General features: G+C 53.3%; 1 protein-coding gene across 1 annotated transcript in view; it reads right to left on the reverse strand.

The window, feature by feature from the left end:
- COQ6 (coenzyme Q6, monooxygenase) overlaps window positions 1–25,530 on the reverse strand; it is a 209,823-nt gene that overhangs the window by 152,769 nt on the left and 31,524 nt on the right. Inside the window, exons 2-8 of the mRNA XM_075330717.1 lie at window positions 23,129–23,275; window positions 19,788–19,922; window positions 19,518–19,576; window positions 18,793–18,916; window positions 15,360–15,490; window positions 14,652–14,759; window positions 12,100–12,162 (exon numbers count right to left, since the gene is read on the reverse strand). Of these exons, the coding sequence (XP_075186832.1) occupies window positions 12,100–12,162; window positions 14,652–14,759; window positions 15,360–15,490; window positions 18,793–18,916; window positions 19,518–19,576; window positions 19,788–19,922; window positions 23,129–23,267 (759 nt within the window). The 5' untranslated portion in view covers window positions 23,268–23,275. The remainder of the gene's footprint in view (window positions 1–12,099; window positions 12,163–14,651; window positions 14,760–15,359; window positions 15,491–18,792; window positions 18,917–19,517; window positions 19,577–19,787; window positions 19,923–23,128; window positions 23,276–25,530) is intronic.

The raw sequence follows: 25,530 nt of genomic DNA on the forward strand, positions 1-25,530 counted from the left end.
ACCACACATCATGTGTCCAGAGGAGAGAGACATCCACACTGACCAACAGCACAGCACTGACCTGACAGCACGCAGACTGCACGCACCATCCTCTATACACCACACATCATGTATCCAGAGGAGAGAGACATCCACACTGACCATCAGCACAGCACTGACCTGACAGCACGCAGACTGCACGCACCGTCCTCTATACACCACACATCATGTGTCCAGAGGAGAGAGACATCCACACTGACCATCAGCACAGCACTGACCTGACAGCACGCAGACTGCACGCACAGTCCTCTATACACCACACATCATGTATCCAGAGGAGAGATATCCACACTGACCATCAGCACAGCACTGACCTGACAGCACGCAGACTGCACGCAGACTGCACGCACCATCCTCTATACACAACACATCATGTATCCAGAGGAAAGAGACATCCACACTGACCATCAGCACAGCACTGACCTGACAGAACGCAGACTGCACGCACCGTCCTCTATATACCACTCATCATGTATCCAGAGGAAAAACATCCACACTGACCATCAGCACAGCACTGACCTGACAGCACGCAGACTGCACGCACCGTCCTCTATATACCACACATCATGTATCCAGAGGAAAAACATCCACACTGACCATCAGCACAGCACTGACCTGACAGCACGCAGACTGCACGCACCATCCTCTATACACCACACATCATGTATCCAGAGGAAAGACATCCACACTGACCATCAGCACAGCACTGACCTGACAGCACGCAGACTGCACGCACCGTCCTCTATACACCACACATCATGTATCCAGAGGAAAGACACCCACAATGACCATCAGCACAGCACTGACCTGACAGCACGCAGACTGCACGCACCATCCTCTATACACCACACATCATGTATCCAGAGGAAAGAGACATCCACACTGACCATCAGCACAGCACTGACCTGACAGCACGCAGACTGCACGCACTATCCTCTATACACCACACATCATGTATCCAGAGGAAAGACATCCACACTGACCATCAGCACAGCACTGACCTGACAGCACGCAGACTGCACGCACCGTCCTCTATACACAACACATCATGTATCCAGAGGAAAGAGACATCCACACTGACCATCAGCACAGAGCACTGACCTGACAGCACGCAGACTGCACGCACAGTCCTCTATACACCACACATCATGTATCCAGAGGAGAGATATCCACACTGACCATCAGCACAGCACTGACCTGACAGCACGCAGACTGCACGCACCGTCCTCTATACACCACACATCATGTGTCCAGAGGAAAGAGACATCCACACTGACCATCAGCACAGCACTGACCTGACAGCACGCAGACTGCACGCACCATCCTCTATACACCACATCATGTATCCAGAGGAAAGACACCCACACTGACCATCAGCACAGCAATGACCTGACAGCACGCAGACTGCACGCACCGTCCTCTATACACCACACATCATGTATCCAGAGGAAAAACATCCACACTGACCATCAGCACAGCACTGACCTGACAGCACGCAGACTGCACGCACCGTCCTCTATACACCACACATCATGTATCCAGAGGAAAGACATCCACACTGACCATCAGCACAGCACTGACCTGACAGCACGCAGACTGCACGCACCGTCCTCTATACACCACACATCATGTATCAAGAGGAAAGAGACATCCACACTGACCATCAGCACAGCACTGACCTGACAGCACGCAGACTGCACGCACCGTCCTCTATATACCACACATCATGTATCCAGAGGAAAAACATCCACACTGACCATCAGCACCGCACTGACCTGACAGCACGCAGACTGCACGCACCGTCCTCTATATACCACACATCATGTATCCAGAGGAAAGAGACATCCACACTGACCATCAGCACAGCACTGACCTGACAGCACGCAGACTGCACGCACCATCCTCTATACACCACACATCATGTATCCAGAGGAAAGACATCCACACTGACCATCAGCACAGCACTGACCTGACAGCACGCAGACTGCACGCACCGTCCTCTATACACCACACATCATGTATCCAGAGGAAAGACATCCACACTGACCATCAGCACAGCACTGACCTGACAGCACGCAGACTGCACGCACCGTCCTCTATACACCACACATCATGTGTCCAGAGGAAAGAGACATCCACACTGACCATCAGCACAGCACTGACCTGACAGCACGCAGACTGCCCGCACCATCCTCTATACACCACATCATGTATCCAGAGGAAAGACACCCACACTGACCATCAGCACAGCAATGACCTGACAGCACGCAGACTGCACGCACCATCCTCTATACACCATACATCATGTATCCAGAGGAAAGAGACAGCCTCACTGACCATCAGCACAGCACTGATCTGACAGCACGCAGACTGCACGCACCGTCCTCTATACACCACACATCATGTATCCAGAGGAAAGAGACATCCACACTGACCATCAGCACAGCACTGACCTGACAACACGCAGACTGCACGCACCGTCCTCTATATACCACACATCATGTATCCAGAGGAAAGAGACATCCACACTGACCATCAGCACAGCACTGACCTGACAGCACGCAGACTGCACGCACCGTCCTCTATACACCACACATCATGTATCCAGAGGAAAGAGACATCCACACTGACCATCAGCACAGCACTGACCTGACAACACGCAGACTGCACGCACCGTCCTCTATATACCACACATTATGTATCCAGAGGAAAGAGACATCCACACTGACCATCAGCACAGCACTGACCTGACAACACGCAGACTGCACGCACCGTCCTCTATATACCACACATCATGTATCCAGAGGAAAGAGACATCCACACTGACCATCAGCACAGCACTGACCTGACAGCACGCAGACTGCACGCACCGTCCTCTATACACCACACATCATATATCCAGAGGAAAGACATCCACACTGACCATCAGCACAGCACTGACCTGACAGCACGCAGACTGCACGCACCGTCCTCTATACACCACACATCATGTATCCAGAGGAAAGAGACATCCATACTGACCATCAGCACAGCACTGACCTGACAACACGCAGACTGCACGCACCGTCCTCTATACACCACACATCATGTATCCAGAGGAGAGAGACATCCACACTGACCATCAGCACAGCACTGACATGACTGCACGCAGACTGCACGCACCGTCCTCTATACACCACACATCATGTATCCAGAGGAAAGAGACATCCACACTGACCATCAGCACAGCACTGACCTGACAACACGCAGACTGCACGCACCGTCCTCTATACACCACACATCATGTATCCAGAGGAAAGAGACATCCACACTGACCATCAGCACAGCACTGACCTGACAGCACGCAGACTGCACGCACCGTCCTCTATACACCACACATCATGTATCCAGAGGAGAGAGACATCCACACTGACCATCAGCACAGCACTGACCTGACAGCACGCAGACTGCACGCACCGTCCTCTATACACCACACATCATGTATCCAGAGGAAAGAGACATCCACACTGACCATCAGCACAGCACTGACCTGACAGCACGCAGACTGCACGCACCATCCTCTATACACCACACATCATGTATCCAGAGGAAAGACATCCACACTGACCATCAGCACAGCACTGACCTGACAGCACGCAGACTGCACGCACCGTCCTCTATACACCACACATCATGTATCCAGAGGAAAGACATCCACACTGACCATCAGCACAGCACTGACCTGACAGCACGCAGACTGCACGCACCGTCCTCTATACACCACACATCATGTATCCAGAGGAGAGACATCCACACTGACCATCAGCACAGCACTGACCTGACAGCACGCAGACTGCACACACCGTCCTCTATATACCACACATCATGTATCCAGAGGAAAGACATCCACACTGACCATCAGCACAGCACTGACCTGACAGCACGCAGACTGTACGCACCGTCCTCTATACACCACACATCATGTATCCAGATGAAAGAGACATCCACACTGACCATCAGCACAGCACTGACCTGATAGCACGCAGACTGCACGCACCATCCTCTATACACCACATCATGTATCCAGAGGAAAAACATCCACACTGATCATCAGCACAGCACTGACCTGACAGCACGCAGACTGCACGCACCGTCCTCTATATACCACACATCATGTATCCAGAGGAAAGAGACATCCACACTGACCATCAGCACAGCACTGACCTGACAGCACGCAGACTGTACGCACCGTCCTCTACACCACACATCATGTATCCAGAGGAAAGACATCCACACTGACCATCAGCACAGCACTGACCTGACAGCACGCAGACTGCACGCACCGTTCTCTATATACCACACATCATGTATCCAGAGGAAAGGGACATCCACACTGACCATCAGCACAGCACTGACCTGACAGCACGCAGACTGCACGCACTATCCTCTATACACCACACATCATGTATCCAGAGGAAAGAGACATCCACACTGACCATCAGCACAGCACTGACCTGACAGCACGCAGACTGCACGCACCGTTCTCTATATACCACACATCATGTATCCAGAGGAAAGGGACATCCACACTGACCATCAGCACAGCACTGACCTGACAGCACGCAGACTGCACGCACTATCCTCTATACACCACACATCATGTATCCAGAGGAAAGAGACATCCACACTGACCATCAGCACAGCACTGACCTGACAGCACGCAGACTGCACGCACTATCCTCTATACACCACACATCATGTATCCAGAGGAGAGACATCCACACTGACCATCAGCACAGCACTGACCTGACAGCACGCAGACTGCACGCACCGTCCTCTATACACCACACATCATGTATCCAGAGGAAAGACATCCATACTGACCATACGCACAGCACTGACCTGACAGCACGCAGACTGCACGCACCGTCCTCTATATACCACACATCATGTATCCAGAGGAAAGAGACATCCACACTGACCATCAGCACAGCACTGACCTGACAGCACGCAGACTGCACGCACCGTCCTCTATACACCACACATCATGTATCCAGAGGAAAGACATCCATACTGACCATACGCACAGCACTGACCTGACAGCACGCAGACTGCACGCACCGTCCTCTATACACCACACATCATGTATCCAGAGGAAAAACATCCACACTGACCATCAGCACAGCACTGACCTGACAGCACGCAGATTGCACGCACCGTCCTCTATACACCACACATCATGTATCCAGAGGAAAGAGACATCCACACTGACCATCAGCACAGCACTGACCTGACAGCACGCAGACTGCACGCACCATCCTCTATACACCACACATCATGTATCCAGAGGAAAGAGACATCCACACTGACCATCAGCACAGCACTGACCTGACAGCACGCAGACTGCACGCACCATCCTCTATACACCACACATCATGTATCCAGAGGAAAGAGACATCCACACTGACCATCAGCACAGCACTGACCTGACAGCACGCAGGCTGCACGCACCATCCTCTATACACCACACATCATGTATCCAGAGGAAAGAGACATCCACACTGACCATCAGCACAGCACTGACCTGACAGCACGCAGACTGCACGCACCATCCTCTATACACCACACATCATGTATCCAGAGGAAAGACATCCACACTGACCATCAGCACAGCACTGACCTGACAGCACGCAGACTGCACGCACCGTCCTCTATACACCACACATCATGTATCCAGAGGAAAAACATCCACACTGACCATCAGCACAGCACTGACCTGACAGCACGCAGACTGCACGCACCGTCCTCTATACACCACACATCATGTATCCAGAGGAAAGAGACATCCACACTGACCATCAGCACAGCACTGACCTGACAGCACGCAGACTGCACGCACCGTCCTCTATACACCACACATCATGTATCCAGAGGAAAGAGACATCCACACTGACCATCAGCACAGCACTGACCTGACAGCACGCAGACTGCACGCACTATCCTCTATACACAACAGATCATGTATCCAGAGGAAACAGACATCCACACTGACCATCAGCACAGCACTGACCTGACAGCACTCAGACTGTACGCACCGTCCTCTATACAACACACATCATGTATCCAGAGGAAAAAGACATCCACACTGACCATCAGCACAGCACTGACCTGACAGCACGCAGACTGCCCGCACCATCCTCTATACACCACATCATGTATCCAGAGGAAAAAGACATCCACACTGACCATCAGCACAGCACTGACCTGACAGCACGCAGACTGCACGCACCGTCCTCTATATACCACACATCATGTATCCAGAGGAAAGAGACATCCATACTGACCATCAGCACAGCACTGACCTGACAACACGCAGACTGCACGCACCGTCCTCTATACACCACACATCATGTATCCAGAGGAGAGAGACATCCACACTGACCATCAGCACAGCACTGACCTGACAGCACGCAGACTGCCCGCACCATCCTCTATACACCACATCATGTATCCAGAGGAAAAAGACATCCACACTGACCATCAGCACAGCACTGACCTGACAGCACGCAGACTGCACGCACCATCCTCTATACACCACACATCATGTATCCAGAGGAAAGACATCCACACTGACCATCAGCACAGCACTGACCTGACAGCACGCAGACTGCACGCACCGTCCTCTATACACCACACATCATGTATCCAGAGGAAAGACATCCACACTGACCATCAGCACAGCACTGACCTGACAGCACGCAGGCTGCACGCACCATCCTCTATACACAACAGATCATGTATCCAGAGGAAAGAGACATCCACACTGACCATCAGCACAGCACTGACCTGACAGCACGCAGACTGCACGCACCATCCTCTATACACAACACATCATGTATCCAGAGGAAAGACATCCACACTGACAATCAGCACAGCACTGACCTGACAGCACGCAGACTGCACGCACCGTCCTCTATACACCACACATCATTTATCCAGAGGAAAGACATCCACACTGACCATCAGCACAGCACTGACCTGACAGCACGCAGGCTGCACGCACCATCCTCTATACACAACAGATCATGTATCCAGAGGAAAGAGACATCCACACTGACCATCAGCACAGCACTGACCTGACAGCACGCAGACTGCACGCACCATCCTCTATACACAACACATCATGTATCCAGAGGAAAGAGACATCCACACTGACCATCAGCACAGCACTGACCTGACAGCACGCAGACTGCACGCACCATCCTCTATACACAACACATCATGTATCCAGAGGAAAGACATCCACACTGACAATCAGCACAGCACTGACCTGACAGCACGCAGACTGCACGCACCGTCCTCTATACACCACACATCATTTATCCAGAGGAAAGACATCCACACTGACCATCAGCACAGCACTGCCCTGACAGCACGCAGACTGCACGCACCGTCCTCTATACACCACACATCATGTATCCAGAGGAAAGACATCCATACTGACCATCAGCACAGCACTGCCCTGACAGCACGCAGGCTGTACGCACCATCCTCTATACACCACACATCATGTATCCAGAGGAAAGAGACATCCACACTGACCATCAGCACAGCACTGACCTGACAGCACGCAGACTGCACGCACCGTCCTCTATACACCACACATCATGTATCCAGAGGAAAGAGACATCCACACTGACCATCAGCACAGCACTGACCTGACAGCACGCAGACTGCATGCACCGTCCTCTATATACCACACATCATGTATCCAGAGGAAAAACATCCACACTGACCATCAGCACCGCACTGACCTGACAGCACGCAGACTGCACGCACCGTCCTCTATATACCACACATCATGTATCCAGAGGAAAGAGACATCCACACTGACCATCAGCACAGCACTGACCTGACAGCACGCAGACTGCACACACCGTCCTCTATACACCACACATCATGTATCCAGAGGAAAGACATCCACACTGACCATCAGCACAGCACTGACCTGACAGCACGCAGACTGCACGCACCGTCCTCTATACACCACACATCATGTATCCAGAGGAAAGACATCCACACTGACCATCAGCACAGCACTGACCTGACAGCACGCAGACTGCACGCACCGTCCTCTATACACCACATCATGTATCCAGAGGAAAGACACCCACACTGACCATCAGCACAGCAATGACCTGACAGCACGCAGACTGCACGCACCATCCTCTATACACCATACATCATGTATCCAGAGGAAAGAGACAGCCTCACTGACCATCAGCACAGCACTGATCTGACAGCACGCAGACTGCACGCACCGTCCTCTATACACCACACATCATGTATCCAGAGGAAAGAGACATCCACACTGACCATCAGCACAGCACTGACCTGACAGCACGCAGACTGCACGCACCATCCTCTATACACCACACATCATGTATCCAGAGGAAAGAGACATCCACACTGACCATCAGCACAGCACTGACCTGACAGCACGCAGACTGCACGCACCGTCCTCTAAATACCACACATCATGTATCCAGAGGAAAGAGACATCCACACTGACCATCAGCACAGCACTGACCTGACAACACGCAGACTGCACGCACCGTCCTCTATATACCACACATCATGTATCCAGAGGAAAGAGACATCCACACTGACCATCAGCACAGCACTGACCTGACAGCACGCAGACTGCACGCACCGTCCTCTATACACCACACATCATGTATCCAGAGGAAAGAGACATCCACACTGACCATCAGCACAGCACTGACCTGACAGCACGCAGACTGCACGCACCGTCCTCTATACACCACACATCATGTATCCAGAGGAGAGACATCCACACTGACCATCAGCACAGCACTGACCTGACAGCACGCAGACTGCACACACCGTCCTCTATACACCACACATCATGTATCCAGAGGAAAGACATCCACACTGACCATCAGCACAGCACTGACCTGACAGCACGCAGACTGTACGCACCGTCCTCTATACACCACACATCATGTATCCAGAGGAAAGAGACATCCACACTGACCATCAGCACAGCACTGACCTGATAGCACGCAGACTGCACGCACCATCCTCTATACACCACATCATGTATCCAGAGGAAAAACATCCACACTGATCATCAGCACAGCACTGACCTGACAGCACGCAGACTGCACGCACCGTCCTCTATATACCACACATCATGTATCCAGAGGAAAGAGACATCCACACTGACCATCAGCACAGCACTGACCTGACAGCACGCAGACTGTAGGCACCGTCCTCTATACACCACACATCATGTATCCAGAGGAAAGACATCCACACTGACCATCAGCACAGCACTGACCTGACAGCACGCAGACTGCACGCACCGTTCTCTATATACCACACATCATGTATCCAGAGGAAAGGGACATCCACACTGACCATCAGCACAGCACTGACCTGACAGCACGCAGACTGCACGCACTATCCTCTATACACCACACATCATGTATCCAGAGGAAAGAGACATCCACACTGACCATCAGCACAGCACTGACCTGACAGCACGCAGACTGCACGCACCGTTCTCTATATACCACACATCATGTATCCAGAGGAAAGGGACATCCACACTGACCATCAGCACAGCACTGACCTGACAGCACGCAGACTGCACGCACTATCCTCTATACACCACACATCATGTATCCAGAGGAAAGAGACATCCACACTGACCATCAGCACAGCACTGACCTGACAGCACGCAGACTGCACGCACTATCCTCTATACACCACACATCATGTATCCAGAGGAAAGACATCCATACTGACCATACGCACAGCACTGACCTGACAGCACGCAGACTGCACGCACCGTCCTCTATACACCACACATCATGTATCCAGAGGAAAGACATCCATACTGACCATACGCACAGCACTGACCTGACAGCACGCAGACTGCACGCACCGTCCTCTATACACCACACATCATGTATCCAGAGGAAAAACATCCACACTGACCATCAGCACAGCACTGACCTGACAGCACGCAGATTGCACGCACCGTCCTCTATACACCACACATCATGTATCCAGAGGAAGAGACATCCACACTGACCATCAGCACAGCACTGACCTGACAGCACGCAGGCTGCACGCACCATCCTCTATACACCACACATCATGTATCCAGAGGAAAGAGACATCCACACTGACCATCAGCACAGCACTGACCTGACAGCACGCAGACTGCACGCACCATCCTCTATACACCACACATCATGTATCCAGAGGAAAGACATCCACACTGACCATCAGCACAGCACTGACCTGACAGCATGCAGACTGCACGCACCGTCCTCTATACACCACACATCATGTATCCAGAGGAAAAACATCCACACTGACCATCAGCACAGCACTGACCTGACAGCACGCAGACTGCACGCACCGTCCTCTATACACCACACATCATGTATCCAGAGGAAAGAGACATCCACACTGACCATCAGCACAGCACTGACCTGACAGCACGCAGACTGCACGCACCGTCCTCTATACACAACAGATCATGTATCCAGAGGAAAGAGACATCCACACTGACCATCAGCACAGCACTGACCTGACAGCACGCAGACTGTACGCACCGTCCTCTATACACCACACATCATGTATCCAGAGGAAAAAGACATCCACACTGACCATCAGCACAGCACTGACCTGACAGCACGCAGGCTGCACGCACCATCCTCTATACACAACAGATCATGTATCCAGAGGAAAGAGACATCCACACTGACCATCAGCACAGCACTGACCTGACAGCACGCAGGCTGCACGCACCATCCTCTATACACAACAGATCATGTATCCAGAGGAAAGAGACATCCACACTGACCATCAGCACAGCACTGACCTGACAGCACGCAGACTGCACGCACCGTCCTCTATACACCACACATCATGTATCCAGAGGAAAGACATCCACACTGACCATCAGCACAGCACTGACCTGACAGCACGCAGGCTGCACGCACCGTCCTCTATACACCATACATCATGTATCCAGAGGAAAGAGACATCCACACTGACCATCAGCACAGCACTGACCTGACAGCACGCAGACTGCACGCACCGTCCTCTATACACCACACATCATGTATCCAGAGAAGAGACATCCACACTGACCATCAGCACAGCACTGACCTGACAGAACGCAGACTGCACGCACCATCCTCTATACACAACAGATCATGTATCCAGAGGAAAGAGACATCCACACTGACCATCAGCACAGCACTTACCTGACAGCACGCAGACTGCACGCACCGTCCTCTATACACCACACATCATTTATCCAGAGGAAAGACATCCACACTGACCATCAGCACAGCACTGCCCTGACAGCACGCAGACTGCACGCACCATCCTCTATACACCACACATCATGTATCCATAGGAAAGACATCCATACTGACCATCAGCACAGCACTGACCTGACAGCACGCAGGCTGTACGCACCATCCTCTATACACCACACATCATGTATCCATAGGAAAGAGACATCCACACTGACCATCAGCACAGCACTGACCTGACAGCACGCAGACTGCACGCACCGTCCTCTATACACCACACATCATGTATCCAGAGGAAAGAGACATCCACACTGACCATCAGCACAGCACTGACCTGACAGCACGCAGACTGCACGCACTATCCTCTATACACCACACATCATGTATCCAGAGGAAAGGTCATAGATATCTGATCCAAGAGAGATCTCCACTGACCGTCAGTACAAGTCTCCATTGTGGACAGTGGTACGAGCAGGTGCTCACTGTCTATAGGGCTGGCTGACTCCGATCTTCTCTACTCCATGCACACAGTAGACTTTAGTGGGGGCCGCAGCAGAAATATAATTTTCTCTCCAATGTACATCATGAAATTGTGGTGATACATATGGCCTGTGTGTTAGTGATGGTGGGTGCTCGCAGGGGATTGGACTCATGTCTACGGGTCTAAAGTCAGTCTTTATAATTATAGATTGAACTCAATATGGTGGGCAATAGTTACCGGTAACAGGGCGATGGGTCCAGTAGGAAGGAATCTCTGCCACGCCACATTATTCTCAGTAGACTACAAGATAAAAAGATGAAAGTGAAAGTTTTCTTGCATGGACATGGCAGTCTGGTCAAATTCACGGCACGGCGCGCAGTGCGTTCCCGCCAGGACAAGAAGCGTGTTTCCGCCTGGTCGCTGCACGGCGTGCAGTGTGTTCCCGCCCGGACAAGAAGCGTGTTTCCGTCTGGTCGCTGCACGGCGCGCAGTGTGTTCCCGCCCGGACAAGAAGCGTGTTTCCGTCTGGTCGCTGCACGGCACTCAGTGTGTTCCCGCCCCAGACAAGAAGCGTGTTTCCGCCTGGTCGCTGCACGGCGTGCAGTGTGTTCCCACCCGGACAAGAAGCGTGTTTCCGTCTGGTCGCTGCATGGCGCGCAGTGTGTTCCCGCCCGGACAAGAAGCGTGTTTCCGTCTGGTCGCTGCACGGCGCGCAGTGTGTTCCCGCCCGGACAAGAAGCGTGTTTCCGTCTGGTCGCTGCACGGCACTCAGTGTGTTCCCGCCCCGGACACGAAGCGTGTTTCCGCCTGGTCGCTGCACGGCGTGCAGTGTGTTCCCACCCGGACAAGAAGCGTGTTTCCGTCTGGTCGCTGCATGGCGCGCAGTGTGTTCCCGCCCGGACAAGAAGCGTGTTTCCGTCTGGTCGCTGCACGGCGCGCAGTGCGTTCCCGCCCGGACAAGAAGCGATTTTCCGCCTGGTCGATGCACGGTGCTCAGTGCGTTCCCGCCCCGGACAAGAAGCGTGTTTCCGCGTGGTCACTGCACGGCGCGCAGTGTGTTCCCGCCCGGACAACAAGCGTGTTTCCGCCTGGTCGCTGCACGGCGCGCAGTGCGTTCCCGCCCGGACAAGAAGCGTGTTTCCGCCTGGTCAATGCACGGTGCTCAGTGCGTTCCCGCCCCGGACAAGAAGCGTGTTTCCGCCTGGTCGCTGCACGGCGCGCAGTGTGTTCCCGCCCGGAAATGAAGCGTGTTTCCGTCTGGTCGCTGCACGGCGCGCAGTGTGTTCCCGCCCGGACAAGAAGCGTGTTTCCGCCTGGTCGCTGCATGGCGCGCAGTGTGTTCCCGCCCAGAAAAGAAGCGTGTTTCCGCCTGGTCGCTGTACAGCACGCAATGTGTTCCCGCCCGGACAAGAAGCGTGTTTCCGCCTAGTCGCTGCACGGCGCGCAGTGTGTTCCCGCCAGGACAAGAAGTGTGTTTCCGCCTGGTCGCTGCACGGCGCGCAGTGTGTTCCCGCCCGGACAAGAAGTGTGTTTCCGCCTGGTCGATGCATGGCGCGCAGTGTGTTCCCGCCCGGACAAGAAGTGTGTTTCCGCCTGGTCGATGCACGGCGCTCAGTGTGTTCCCGCCCGGACAAGAAGCGTGTTTCCGCCTGGTCGCTGCATGGCGCGCAGTGTGTTTCCGCCTGGTCGCTGCACGGCGCGCAGTGTGTTCCCGCCCGGACAAGAAGTGTGTTTCCGCCTGGTCGATGCACGGCGCTCAGTGTGTTCCCGCCCAATCACAGCATGACTGCCTGCTCAATGTCCCTGTGACTGCTAGAGGCAGCCTGAACTTCTGACAAATTAGGTGTCTTGGAACATAGACAGGAAATGACCTCCACCCCCTGCTGCGATTTACTCCTCCACACGCTGCCGCGATTTACTCCTCCCCTGCCACGGTTTACTCCTCCCCTGCCACGGTTTACTCCTCCCCTGCCACGGTTTACTCCTCCCCCTGCCACGGTTTACTCCTCCCCCTGTCACGGTTTACTCCTCCCCCTGCCACGGTTTACTCCTCCCCCTGCCACGGTTTATACTCTATGGGCTCTTCTCCACTAGCGTTTTTTAAATCACAGCGATACTCGGCTCAAAATGTGAGTCGAGTATCCTGCGTGTGATCTGCGTACGGTGTGTGTTTTTTTCCTCACATAGCATCCGTATGACATGTGAGCGTCATGCGAGTGCTATGTGAGTTTTTAGGTAAGCAGTGTAGGGCTGGCTACGGGAGAAATCTCCTGTAAAACCAGTCCTGGCCGCGGTTACCTGCACTCAGCTCCGGAGCTGTAACCTGAGCTCCAGCGTCTGCTTGATCTGTTTGCAGCTGTGCTGACCTGAACAGCAATCGCCGGGGAATACATCACTCGGCGCTCGCTGTTCAGGCTGCAGTCTGGAGCTCAGGTGACAGCTCCGGGGGTCAGTGCATGTAACCGCGGCCAGGACTGGTTTTACAGGAGATTCCTCCGGTAGCCAGTCTGACGCGGGATGCAAGTGTCAGGATCCGTGTGACATGCGCATGCCACCCGGATTCTGACTTGCATGGGGGTGAGAGAGCTGAGAATCACATCAAATCGCAGCATGCTGCGATTTCAAGGAGAGCCCGTGTATCGTCTGAGAAAAACAGGGAAATGGAGACAGCATCATTAGAAACCATTTGCAAGATTGCAAACCGTTTCTCAATGCGAGGGAATTTGCAGGAAAAAAACGCTAGTGGAGAAGAGGCCGATAAATGATCCTCACTACACACTTTTGCTCACCTCAGATAACTGCAGGTTGGCGACCACAGCAACATGATTGTAGTTCCACTGAATGGTCTTCAGTCCTCCAGATTTGCGGACCATGGAGTTCTGTCCATCTGCACCAATCTGACAGAGAAGATTTAGGGCAGTCAGCTGCCATCAGGACGGGTACAGAGCAATGAAGAGCAGTAGGTGGTAAAAATCAGATCGAAGGGAAGTATGATCAGCCATAACACAGCCTGGACATGATAAAATGAAGGGTCTGTGCCACCAGCAGAGCCGACCACGGCCGCCAGACTCAGGGACGGCCGCAGAGCCGACCACGGCCGCCAGACTCAGGGACGGCCGCAGAGCCGACCACGGCCGCCAGACTCAGGGACGGCCGCAGAGCCGACCACGGCCGCCAGACTCAGGGACGGCCGCAGAGCCGACCACGGCCACCAGACTCAGGGACGGCCGCAGAGCCGATCACGGCCACCAGACTCAGGGACGGCCGCAGAGCCGACCACGGCCGCCAGACTCAGGGACGACCGCAGAGCCGACCACGGCTGCCAGATTCAGGGACGGCCGCAGAGCTTCCCTCAGAAAATCACAAGCATTTGCCTTTCTATGAAGATGACTGCATGATGACTATGAAGATGAGGAAAGGCTGATGACAGACTACTGTTTCATGGCCAGGAAGACCTAGGGGGCATAGTAATGGGGGGGGGGTCGAGGGTTCCTCACCACCAGTCTTGTGTGCAGACTTCGTCCATCTGCCAGCTGTATCTCCACAAATGGGCTGCCCTCTCCACTGCTGTACGGCACTGGCCAGGTATATCCTACGGCTCTGCTCCGATACTGAACCTCCACGACCCCTAAAATACAAAGCATTACATTGCAGCGCTCAACGGACCGACAGGTGTGGAGGCCACGGGAGGATAGAACCTAAATCCAATAGTCACGAGACCACGTCCCTGTAATGACTGAAAATGGAACAAGGACACAGCCAAGCGAAGGAAGACAAACACATCAAATGCCACCACGTGGAGGCCACGGGAGGACAGAGCCTTAATCCAAGAGTCCCGAGACCATGTCCCTGTAATGACAGAAAGTGGAAAGAGGAAACCGAGAGGAGGAGCACATTGTTGATCCAGAGTTATATGGGTGTGCGCGTTGTTTGGGCGGAGTTATATGGATGTGAGCGTTGTGGGTGTGCGCGTTGTTGAGGCGGAGTTATATGGGTGTGTGTGTTGTTTGGGCGGAGTTATATGGGTGTGTGCGTTGTTTGGGTGGAGTTATATGGGTGTGCATACTGCTCACATCCCAGCACAAGGGATCCTAAGGGGGCGGGTCGTGCGGCGTCACAGCGACGTCACACGGCAGGCGGCCAATAGTGGCGGAGGGGCGGAGATGAGCAGGATGTAAATATCCCGCCCACCTCCTTCCTTCCTCATTGCAGCCGGGAGGCAGGTAGGAGATGTTCCTCGCTCCTGCGGCTTTACAGACAGCGATGTGTGCTGCCGCAGGAACGAGGAACAACATTGTACCTGTCGCTGCACCGGCATTATGAAAATGTCGGAGAATACACCAATGATACGATAACGACGCTTTTGCGCTCGTTCATCGTATCAAAAAGGTTTTACACACTACGACATCGCAAGTGACGCTGGATGTGCGTCACTTTCGATTTGACCCCACCGACATCGCACCTGCGTTGTCGTAGTGTGCAAAGCCGCCCTTACACTGCGCTCTTGCCGGATCATCACTTCTAATAAGAGCCAGCCAGGGAGCACAGGCTCACTGAACAATATGGCACAGTGACAAGACCTCACTGAGCAGCCAAGGTATGCCCTGAACAGCAGCGACTAGTCACCCCCGAGATGGACTTCACTGGTGACGCTTCATTCAGCGGTGGAGCAGAGGCTGCAGCAGCGCCCCATTGGGGCCACAAGACTCTCCCAGCATGGAAGAAGAGTCATCACACAAAGTAGTAGAGAAAGGGCTGGAAAGCAGATTTGAGAGGGAGCAGTAGGAATTTTAAGAAAAGTACATTAAAAAAAAAAAAGATTAGATTCCGACATTAAAAGATTGATATTCAGGATGGAATTAACAGACAAAACCAGTGACGGAGTCAGGATAGTGGGTGATAGTATTACTCAACACAGAAGTCTCGCCAGCCTAATAAATCAGAGTGGCCTGGCTGCGGGGAGCGATAAGCTGAACCTCAGCCAATTTTCATTGGTGAATCGACGAGTGACCGTGAAAAGTCAAATCCAAGTCACGGGTGCAGCGAGTGGCTGGTGAAAATTACACCCCTCCAAGATCCTGAGACGCGGCACTAACCAAAGGAATGTGAGACAAGAGTGCTCATAGCAAGACGGGGGCAGCTCCCTCTAAGATCCTGAGCCGCGGTAATAACCAAAGGAACGTGAGACGAGAGTGCTCATAGCAAGACGGGGGTAGCTCCCTCCAAGATCCTGAGCCGTGGTACTAACCAACAGAACGTGACACGAGAGTGCTCATAGCAAGACCGAGGCAGCTCCCGCTAAGATCCTGAGCCGCGGTACTAACCAACGGAATGTGAGACGAGAGTGCTCACAGCAAGACGGGGGGCCGCTCCTTCCAAGATCCTGAGCCGCGGTACTAACCAAAGGAATGTGAGACGAGAGTGCTCATAGCAAGACGGGGGCAGCTCCCGCGAAGATCCTGAGCCGCGGTACTAACCAACAGAACGTGAGACGAGAGTGCTCATAGCAAGACCGAGGCAGCTCCCGCCAAGATCCCGAGCTGCAGTACTAACCAAAGGAATGTGAGACGAGAGTGCTCATAGCAAGACGGGGGCCGCTACCGCCAAGATCCTGAGCCGCGGTACTAACCAACGGAAAGTGATACAAGAGTGCTCCCAGCAAGACGGGGGCCGCTCCCGCCAAGATCCAGAGCCGCGGTACTAACCAACAGAACGTGAGACGAGAGTGCTCACAGCAAGACGGGGGGGCCGCTCCCTCCAAGATCCTGAGCCGTAGTACTAACCAACAGAACGTGAGACGAGAGTGCTCACAGTAAGATGGGTGCCGCTCCCGCCAAGATCCTGAGCCGCGGTACTAACCAACAGAACGTGAGACGAGAGTGCTCATAGCAAGACCGAGGCAGCTCCCGCCAAGATCCTGAGCCGTGGTACTAACAAACAGAACGTGAGACGAGAGTGCTCACAGTAAGATGGGTACCGCTCCCGCCAAGATCCTGAGCCGTGGTAATAACCAACAGAACGTGAGACGAGAGTGCTCACAGTAAGATGGGTGCCGCTCCCGCCAAGATCCTGAGCCGCGGTACTAACCAACAGAACGTGAGACGAGAGTGCTCATAGCAAGACCGAGGCAGCTCCCGCCAAGATCCTGAGCTGCGGTACTAACCAAAGGAATGTGAGACGAGAGTGCTCCTAGTAAGACGGGGGCCGCTCCCGCCAAGATCCCGAGCTGCAGTACTAACCAACAAAACGTGAGACGAGAGTGCTCAGAGCAAGACGAGGGCCGCTCCCGCCAAGATCCCGAGCTGCAGTACTAACCAAAGGAATGTGAGACGAGCGTGCTCCTAGTAAGACGGGGACCGCTGCCGCCAAGATCCCGAGCTGCAATACTAACCAACAAAACGTGAGACGAGAGTGCTCACAGCAAGACGGGGGCCGCTCCCGCCAAGATCCCGAGCTGCAGTACTGCAGTACTAACCAACAGAATGTTAGACTGGAGTGTTCACAGTAAGACGGGGGCCGCTCCCGCCAAGATCCTGAGCCGCGGTACTAACCAACAGAACGTGAGACGAGAGTGATCATAGCAAGACAGGGGCAGCTCCCGCCAAGATCCTGAGCTGCGGTACTAACCAACAGAACGTGAGACGAGAGTGCTCACAGCAAGACGTTGCCCGCTCCTTCCAAGATCCTGAGCTGCAGTACTAACCAACAGAACGTGATACGAGAGTGCTCCCAGCAAGACGGTGGTAGCTCCCTCCAAGATCCCGAGCTACAGTACTAACCAACAGAACGTTAGACTGGAGTGTTCACAGTAAGACGGGGGCCGCTCCCGCCAAGACCGGCTCAGATTACGGCCTTCCTGTACTGCCCGGTTATACTGATATCTGGAGTGATTTCAGAGGGATTGGCTGCAGCAGGTCGTTCTGCACTCACCTGACATGGCATCTAGCTGGCGGGTTAATGCAGAGGTAATGACATCATTTTCTATGATATGGCCCATATCCACCATCCCTTCATTATCAAATGTGATGAGTGCATCCGAGCAGGCATCCCAGACCTGTGAGCATCAGATGGGAGGAAGGGTCAGACACCGCGGCCCCCAACCAGACAAGCCTCCTCGTTCCCCCCAGGACACGCTTCCGCCACAACTCTCCCACCCCCGCAACAACTTCCCCCACCCTCGCAACAACTTCCCCCCCCGACAGGCCTCTGCAACAGCACCCACAACCACAGACAGACTTTCACAACAACTCCCCCCACCCCCAGACATTCTGCCACAACAACTCCCCCCGCCCCCAGACACGCTTCCGCAATAACTACCCCCCGACCCTAGACATGCCTCCGCAACAACTCCACCCCACCCCCCAGACACACCTCCATAAACACTACCCCCGGGATAACCTTCCTCCCTCCCCACCCCTGACACCAGCTTCCTCCTTGCCCCACACCACCTTCTTCCACCCCCCCCGCAACCACCTTACTCCTCCTCGACACACCTCAGTGAGACCACCTTCCGTCCCCCAGACACGCCTGAGCGACAACACCTCCTTCTTGCCCCCTGGACACACCTCAACGAGAACACTTCGCCCCCAACCGGACATGCCTCATCAACCCCACCTCCCCCAACGAACACTCCTCCGCGGCCCCCACAGCCTTACCTGCATTCTCTTAAATGGCTTCAGCCTCATGGCACAGATGTGATCCCAAGCACCAAAACCTGTGTATATGAAACAGTGAGCAGGGGTCAGAGCCGCGCAGGAGGGTCAGGGCCGCGCAGGAGGGTCAGGGCCGCGCAGGAGGGTCAGGGCCGCGCAGGAGGGTCAGGGCCGCGCAGGAGGGTCAGGGCCGCGCAGGAAGAGCAGGGCCACGCAGGAAGAGCAGGGCCGCGCAGGAAGAGCAGATCCTAGTGCTGCATGTTCTACACTCACTGCTGAGAAGAGTGGCTGATCCTGGGGTAATGGAGCTGACACGGTTGCTGAATTGCTCCGGCACAGGCTCCCACTCTTTCTTCTGTCCGGCTTCCAGCAGCAGGATTCTCTTATGACGCAGGTGAGGATGAGAACCTGATTAAAATGGAAAAATAGTAAAAAAAAAAAAATCACCAATAAGGAGTCCAGCGCAGACACAGAACGCAGCGCATACAGCGCAGCACAGAACAGAACACAGGCAGCACAGACACAGAACGCAGCGCAGACAAAGAATGCAGCGCAGGCAGTGCAGCACAGAACAGAACACAGGCAGCGCAGACACAGAACGCAGCGCAGACAAAGAACGCAGCACAGGCAGCGCAGACACAGAACGCAGCGCAAACACAGAATGCAGCGCAGACACAGAACGCAGCGCATACAGCGCAGCACAGAACAGAACACAGGCAGCACAGACACAGAACGCAGCGCAGACAAAGAATGCAGCGCAGGCAGTGCAGCACAGAACAGAACACAGGCAGCGCAGACACAGAACGCAGCGCAGACAAAGAACGCAGCACAGGCAGCGCAGACACAGAACGCAGCGCAGACACAGAACGCAGCGCAGACACAGAACGCAGCGCAGATACAGAACGCAGCGCAGACACAGAACGCAGCGCAGACACAGAACGCAGCGCAGACACAGAAGGCAGCGCAAAGAACGCAGCGCAGACACAGAACGCAGCGCAGACACAGAACGCAGCGCAGACACAGAACGCAGCACAGACACAGAACGCAGCGCAGACACAGAACGCAGCGCAGACACAGAACGCAGCGCAGACACAGAACGCAGCGCAGACACAGAACGCAGCGCAGACACAGAACGCAGCGCAGTGTCAGATCAGGCTGCAATTTCATGGTAGTGCAAAATTCATTCTTCATATTAAAATGGGAACCTCTCACCAGGATTTTGCAATGTAAGCTGAGGACAGTATGCTGTGAGGTTTAAAAAAGAAAAAAACATCTGTGCTTCTCTTACTTGTGTGCAACTATTGTTTACTAATACTAAATGGTTTATTACTCCGTGATTAACATTGGTGTGAGCCTCTGCAGTGCACAGCAGCCGAGCACTCCTCCTGCTGTGATTGACATCTCACAGTCCCTGCACAATCTCTATTGAGAGCCTGGTGTGGGCAGGGACAGCTCTGCTACACTCAATTCTGAGGTAAAGTCACAACGGCTACACACAGTGATTTCAGTTAAAGGGACTCTGTCAGCAGACTTCTGCAATGTAATCTGGAGACAGCACGCTGCAAGAGTTAAAGGGGTTATCCGGCTTATTTTACTAATTCTTTATTATTTCACTATTGGGCTACATTGGCAGGTAAGTAGATAGTAACTACTTACCCACCCTGCTGTCAGCCCCTCTCTCCCGGCTCACAGTGGTCATGTGACCGCTCTTGCCAGTGATTTTGCGGCTGCCTGTGTGATGTCACGTCAGCAGGGGCTGGACCTTAATGACGGGCATCACAGCCGACATCATGTTGCCACCCTGCAGCCGACCAGGTACAGTGCGATGAGCCCCGCCCCTCTCATCCTTCCCCGCCCCCTCCCCACATTCCGTACTTTCCCCCGCTCCCCCTGCGCTGCTGTCTGTGTCCTGTATGTGCCCGGGTCCTGGACAAACAGGGCTGCCCTCTCTGTCTAGGACACCGTCAGTGCTGTTTGCCACAGCTCATTGTGATGTATGGGGCCCGGGTAACTCTCTCCTCACACTGTAATGAATGTAGCCAGGAGCAGAGAGCAGGGACGTCACCTGACACCAGCGAACAACAGCACTGAGCTCTGCATCACCTAGCTGTAAGCAGGCTGCACTCATCACAGCACAGAGGATAAGATAAAGCATGGGTGAGAGAGGGGCAGCAGAGAAGAGCGTGCAGGGGGAGAGAAGACAGTGCACAGGTGAGAGAGAGCGGGGGGAGGGGGCTGGCAGAGAAGAGAGAGCAGGGTGAGAGAAGACAGTGCACAGGTGAGAGACAGAGCAGGGGGCGGCAGAGAAGAGAGTGCAGGGGGAGAGAAGATAGTGCACGGGTGAGAGACAGAGAGGGGGGAGGGGGGGCGGCAGAGAAGAGAGTGCAGGGGGAGAAAGAGTGCATAGGTGAGAGACAGAGTGGGGGGATGGGGGTGATGGGGGGTAGAGGAGACAGAGTGCATGAGGGGGGATTATATATATTATATAACTCTAGGTGTGTGAGTATATGTGTATATACCTCCTATAGAGTCACATTGGGGGCTATATATAGTCTTCATTACATAGTATTCATTGTCTGTCAGGTGCTGGGGCAGAATACTGCCAGGGCATGTGTGTGCAGAGGGCGGGGCTGGACACTGAGGCCGTGTGAGGTTCGGCACAGGAAGATGTCATGTTAGGTTGAGCTGCATGTAAACAAAGCGCTGCAGAGAATAAAGGGATCATTCAAGAGGAACAAAAGTCAGAAAACAAAAATAATAATGTAGGGGTGTTTTATATGACAATACAGCACAGATTAGCTTAAACATTTTTTGGGGAGTTTATGTCCTTTAAAGCAGAGACTTCAGCCCTGTGTCTTATCTCAGTCTGTTTTCGTTTACCTGCAGTGTTAGTGTAAAGGCCATGTCACACACAACGCTAACGAGATCGCTGCTGAGTCAGTTTTTGTGACGTAGCAATGACCTCGCCAGCGATCTTGTTATGTGTGACACCTACCTGCGATCAGGCCCCTGCTGTGAGGTCGCTGGTTGCTGCCGAATGGTCCGGACCATTTTCTTCAAAAGGTGATGTCCTGCTGGGCAGGACGCATCACTGTGTTTGATGCCTACCAACAACCTCCTAACACGGTCCCAACGCCCGCCAAGATCGTTATACAGGTCGCTGATTGTTACTGCGTCGTTGGTAAGGTCTAACTGTGTGACATCTCACCAGCGACCTCCTAGTGACTTATCAGTGATCCCTATCAGATTGTATCGTTGTCGGGATCGCTGGTAAGTCGTTGTGTGTGACTGGGCCTTTAGCCTCTTCTCTTTATCATTAGTGGGTCTCAGCAGCTCTTGAGCGCAGGTCAGACTCTGCCCCCTCCTGTGATTAGCAGCTTCTGTCTATGGCAATATCCCCGAGCCTGGTGGGGCAGCTCTCCCAGCTCAACTACATGCAAAATCTTAAATCTTTCACGATATTAGATAACTGAGTGCAGCCATTCTAAGTGAGACATCACTGAACTCAGAGCCTCCTGGCCTACATCTCAGATGAGCTACAGTAGCAAAAACCTGCTGACAGATTCCCTTTAACTATCTGAACTCCTGACTGTAAAGCATAGAGGCTCTCGCACCTATGGCACAGGCCATCGCTGATCCAACCATTCCCCCACCAGATATGATGACATCATAAAACGTAGAGGACGCAGCAGACCGGCAGAGTTGGGGAACCAAGCAACGAGGAACAATTGGCAAGCAGAGAGGAAGTGGCATCACAGCTCCTGTGAGAAAGAAAGGAGCAATTAACGCAGGTTACTAATGTGGGTGAGAAGGTGACAAGTGGCGTAATGCCGGACCACTACTACATGTACAGAGATAGTCACTACCTTGCAGACAGCCATTCATCCACTCCCCTCCCTCCACCCGCACCCTCCGTCCAGCCCGCCCACCATCAGTCCCCTCCCTCCACCCGCACCCTCCGTCCAGCCCGCCCACCCACCATCAGTCCCCTCCCTCCACCCTCCGTCCAGCCCGCCCACCCACCATCAGTCCCCTCCCTCCACCCGCACCCTCCGTCCAGCCCGCCCACCATTAGTCCCCTCCCTCCACCCGCACCCTCCGTCCAGCTCGAGGACATCTGCACACAGGACTCGGTACATGCCAGAGAGATGTGTGATGTCAGGGACACGTTTCACCAATTGTAGTCAGTAGATGAAGTGGATGTCTGTGCTCAATAAGGGCTCGAGTTACGAGAGGAAGAAGGACTGAAAAGTCTATGGTATTGGTGAGGTTCCCTAGAGGTGTGAGATACCTTGCCCTCTCTTGGATCTCTTCATACCTTTCCAACCGCACTTTCAGTGTCTCACTCTCCCACATAACCTCTTCATCCCGCCTCGCTCTGTTGGAACCCCTCAAGGTTCTGTCCTGTGACCCTTACTTTTTTCCATCTATACATTATGAGTTGTCCCAGGCCAAAAGTCCCATGGCTTCCAGTACCACCTATATGCCGATGACACTCAGATCTACCTCTTTGGCCCAGGTGTCACCTCTCTACTGCCCCGGAGTGTCTATCGGCCATATCCTCCTTCTTCTCCTCTCGCTTCCTAAAGTTCCATGTGGCCAAACTGAACTAATCATCTTTGCTCCATTTCACCTACACTCGCTATCTGATCTGTTACAATAAATAACATCACGCTCCCCCCAGTACCCAAAGTTCGGTGCCTTGGAGTGACCTGCGACTCTGCCTTGTCCTTCATACCATACATCCAATTCCACACCACCTCCTGCCGTCTTTAACTCAAAAATATTTCCAGAATCCGTCCTTTCCTCAATTCTCAATCTACAACAATGCTAGTGCGTGCCCTCATAATCTCCCGCCTCGATTACTGCAACATCCTCCTCCGTGACCTCCTGCTAACACGCTCGCCCATCTCCAGTCCATCCTTAATTTTGCTGCCCGACTGATCCACCTCTCTCCTCAATACCACCCCGCTTCTCCTCTCTGCAAATCCCTCCACTGGCTCCCACTCTTCCACCGTATCCAATTCAAACTACTAACACTGACCTACAAAGCCGTCCATAATCTGTCTCCTCCGTAGATCTCCAAACTAATCTCCCACTACACTCCAACACGTAACCTCCCATCCTCCCAAGAACTCCTTCTCACTCATTCCTCATCCCACCACATCCAAGACTTCTCTCGAGCATCCCGTTTTCTGGAATTCGCTGCCTCAACACGGCAGATTATCTGCTACACTTGCAAGCTTCAAACAGAACTGAAAACATCTGTTCAGGAATACCTATAGTCTCCCATGACCCCCACCGCCAGAGCTCCCGCCTCACCACCGCCAGAGCTACCGCCTCACCACCGCCCCACCTACTGCCTCACCACCGCCAGAACTGCTGCCTCACCACCACTCCACCTACTGTCTCCTCCCCATTATCCTATAGAATGTAAGCCCCCAGGGGCAGGGTCCTCTTCCTTCTGTACCAGTCTGTCTATTGTAACTTGTATATGTATTTTGTATGTCACCCCTTCTAATGTACAGCACCATGGAATCAATAGTGCTCTATAAATTAATAAATTATTATTAATAGAGGTCCCTGTGTGATGGCAGAACATGTGGGGGTCTCCAGGGTACGTGTCTGCAGGACTGTGGAGTTGGTGTTCATTTTGGTTGAGTCGGTATAAGATGGAGCAACTCCGACTCCTAAAATACATGATACATCGGGTCCAGCGTTCAGTGCAGAATGTGAGGAATATTATTTCATAAGAATTTGGGAAAGTTGTGAAACGTCCTATAAATGTCTGTTCTGTTCCTGATCTGAGGATCTCGGCTTTTAGTGGAGATGAATCTGTGCTGCACTTCACCTACATGATATAAGTAGTGATGTCATTATTTACTACAGGAGAGCCATAAGATGAAATACTTGATTAACCTCTGGACATAGAGCACTGTGAGAAGAGTGTTTAATTAAGTCGATTCTCTATACATAAGCCAGTCAGTTTTCAGAGGAACCCAAGATTGCTCCTGAT

This window comes from Anomaloglossus baeobatrachus, chromosome 12, assembly GCF_048569485.1.
Source record: "Anomaloglossus baeobatrachus isolate aAnoBae1 chromosome 12, aAnoBae1.hap1, whole genome shotgun sequence".
Taxonomy (NCBI): Eukaryota; Metazoa; Chordata; class Amphibia; order Anura; family Aromobatidae; genus Anomaloglossus; species Anomaloglossus baeobatrachus.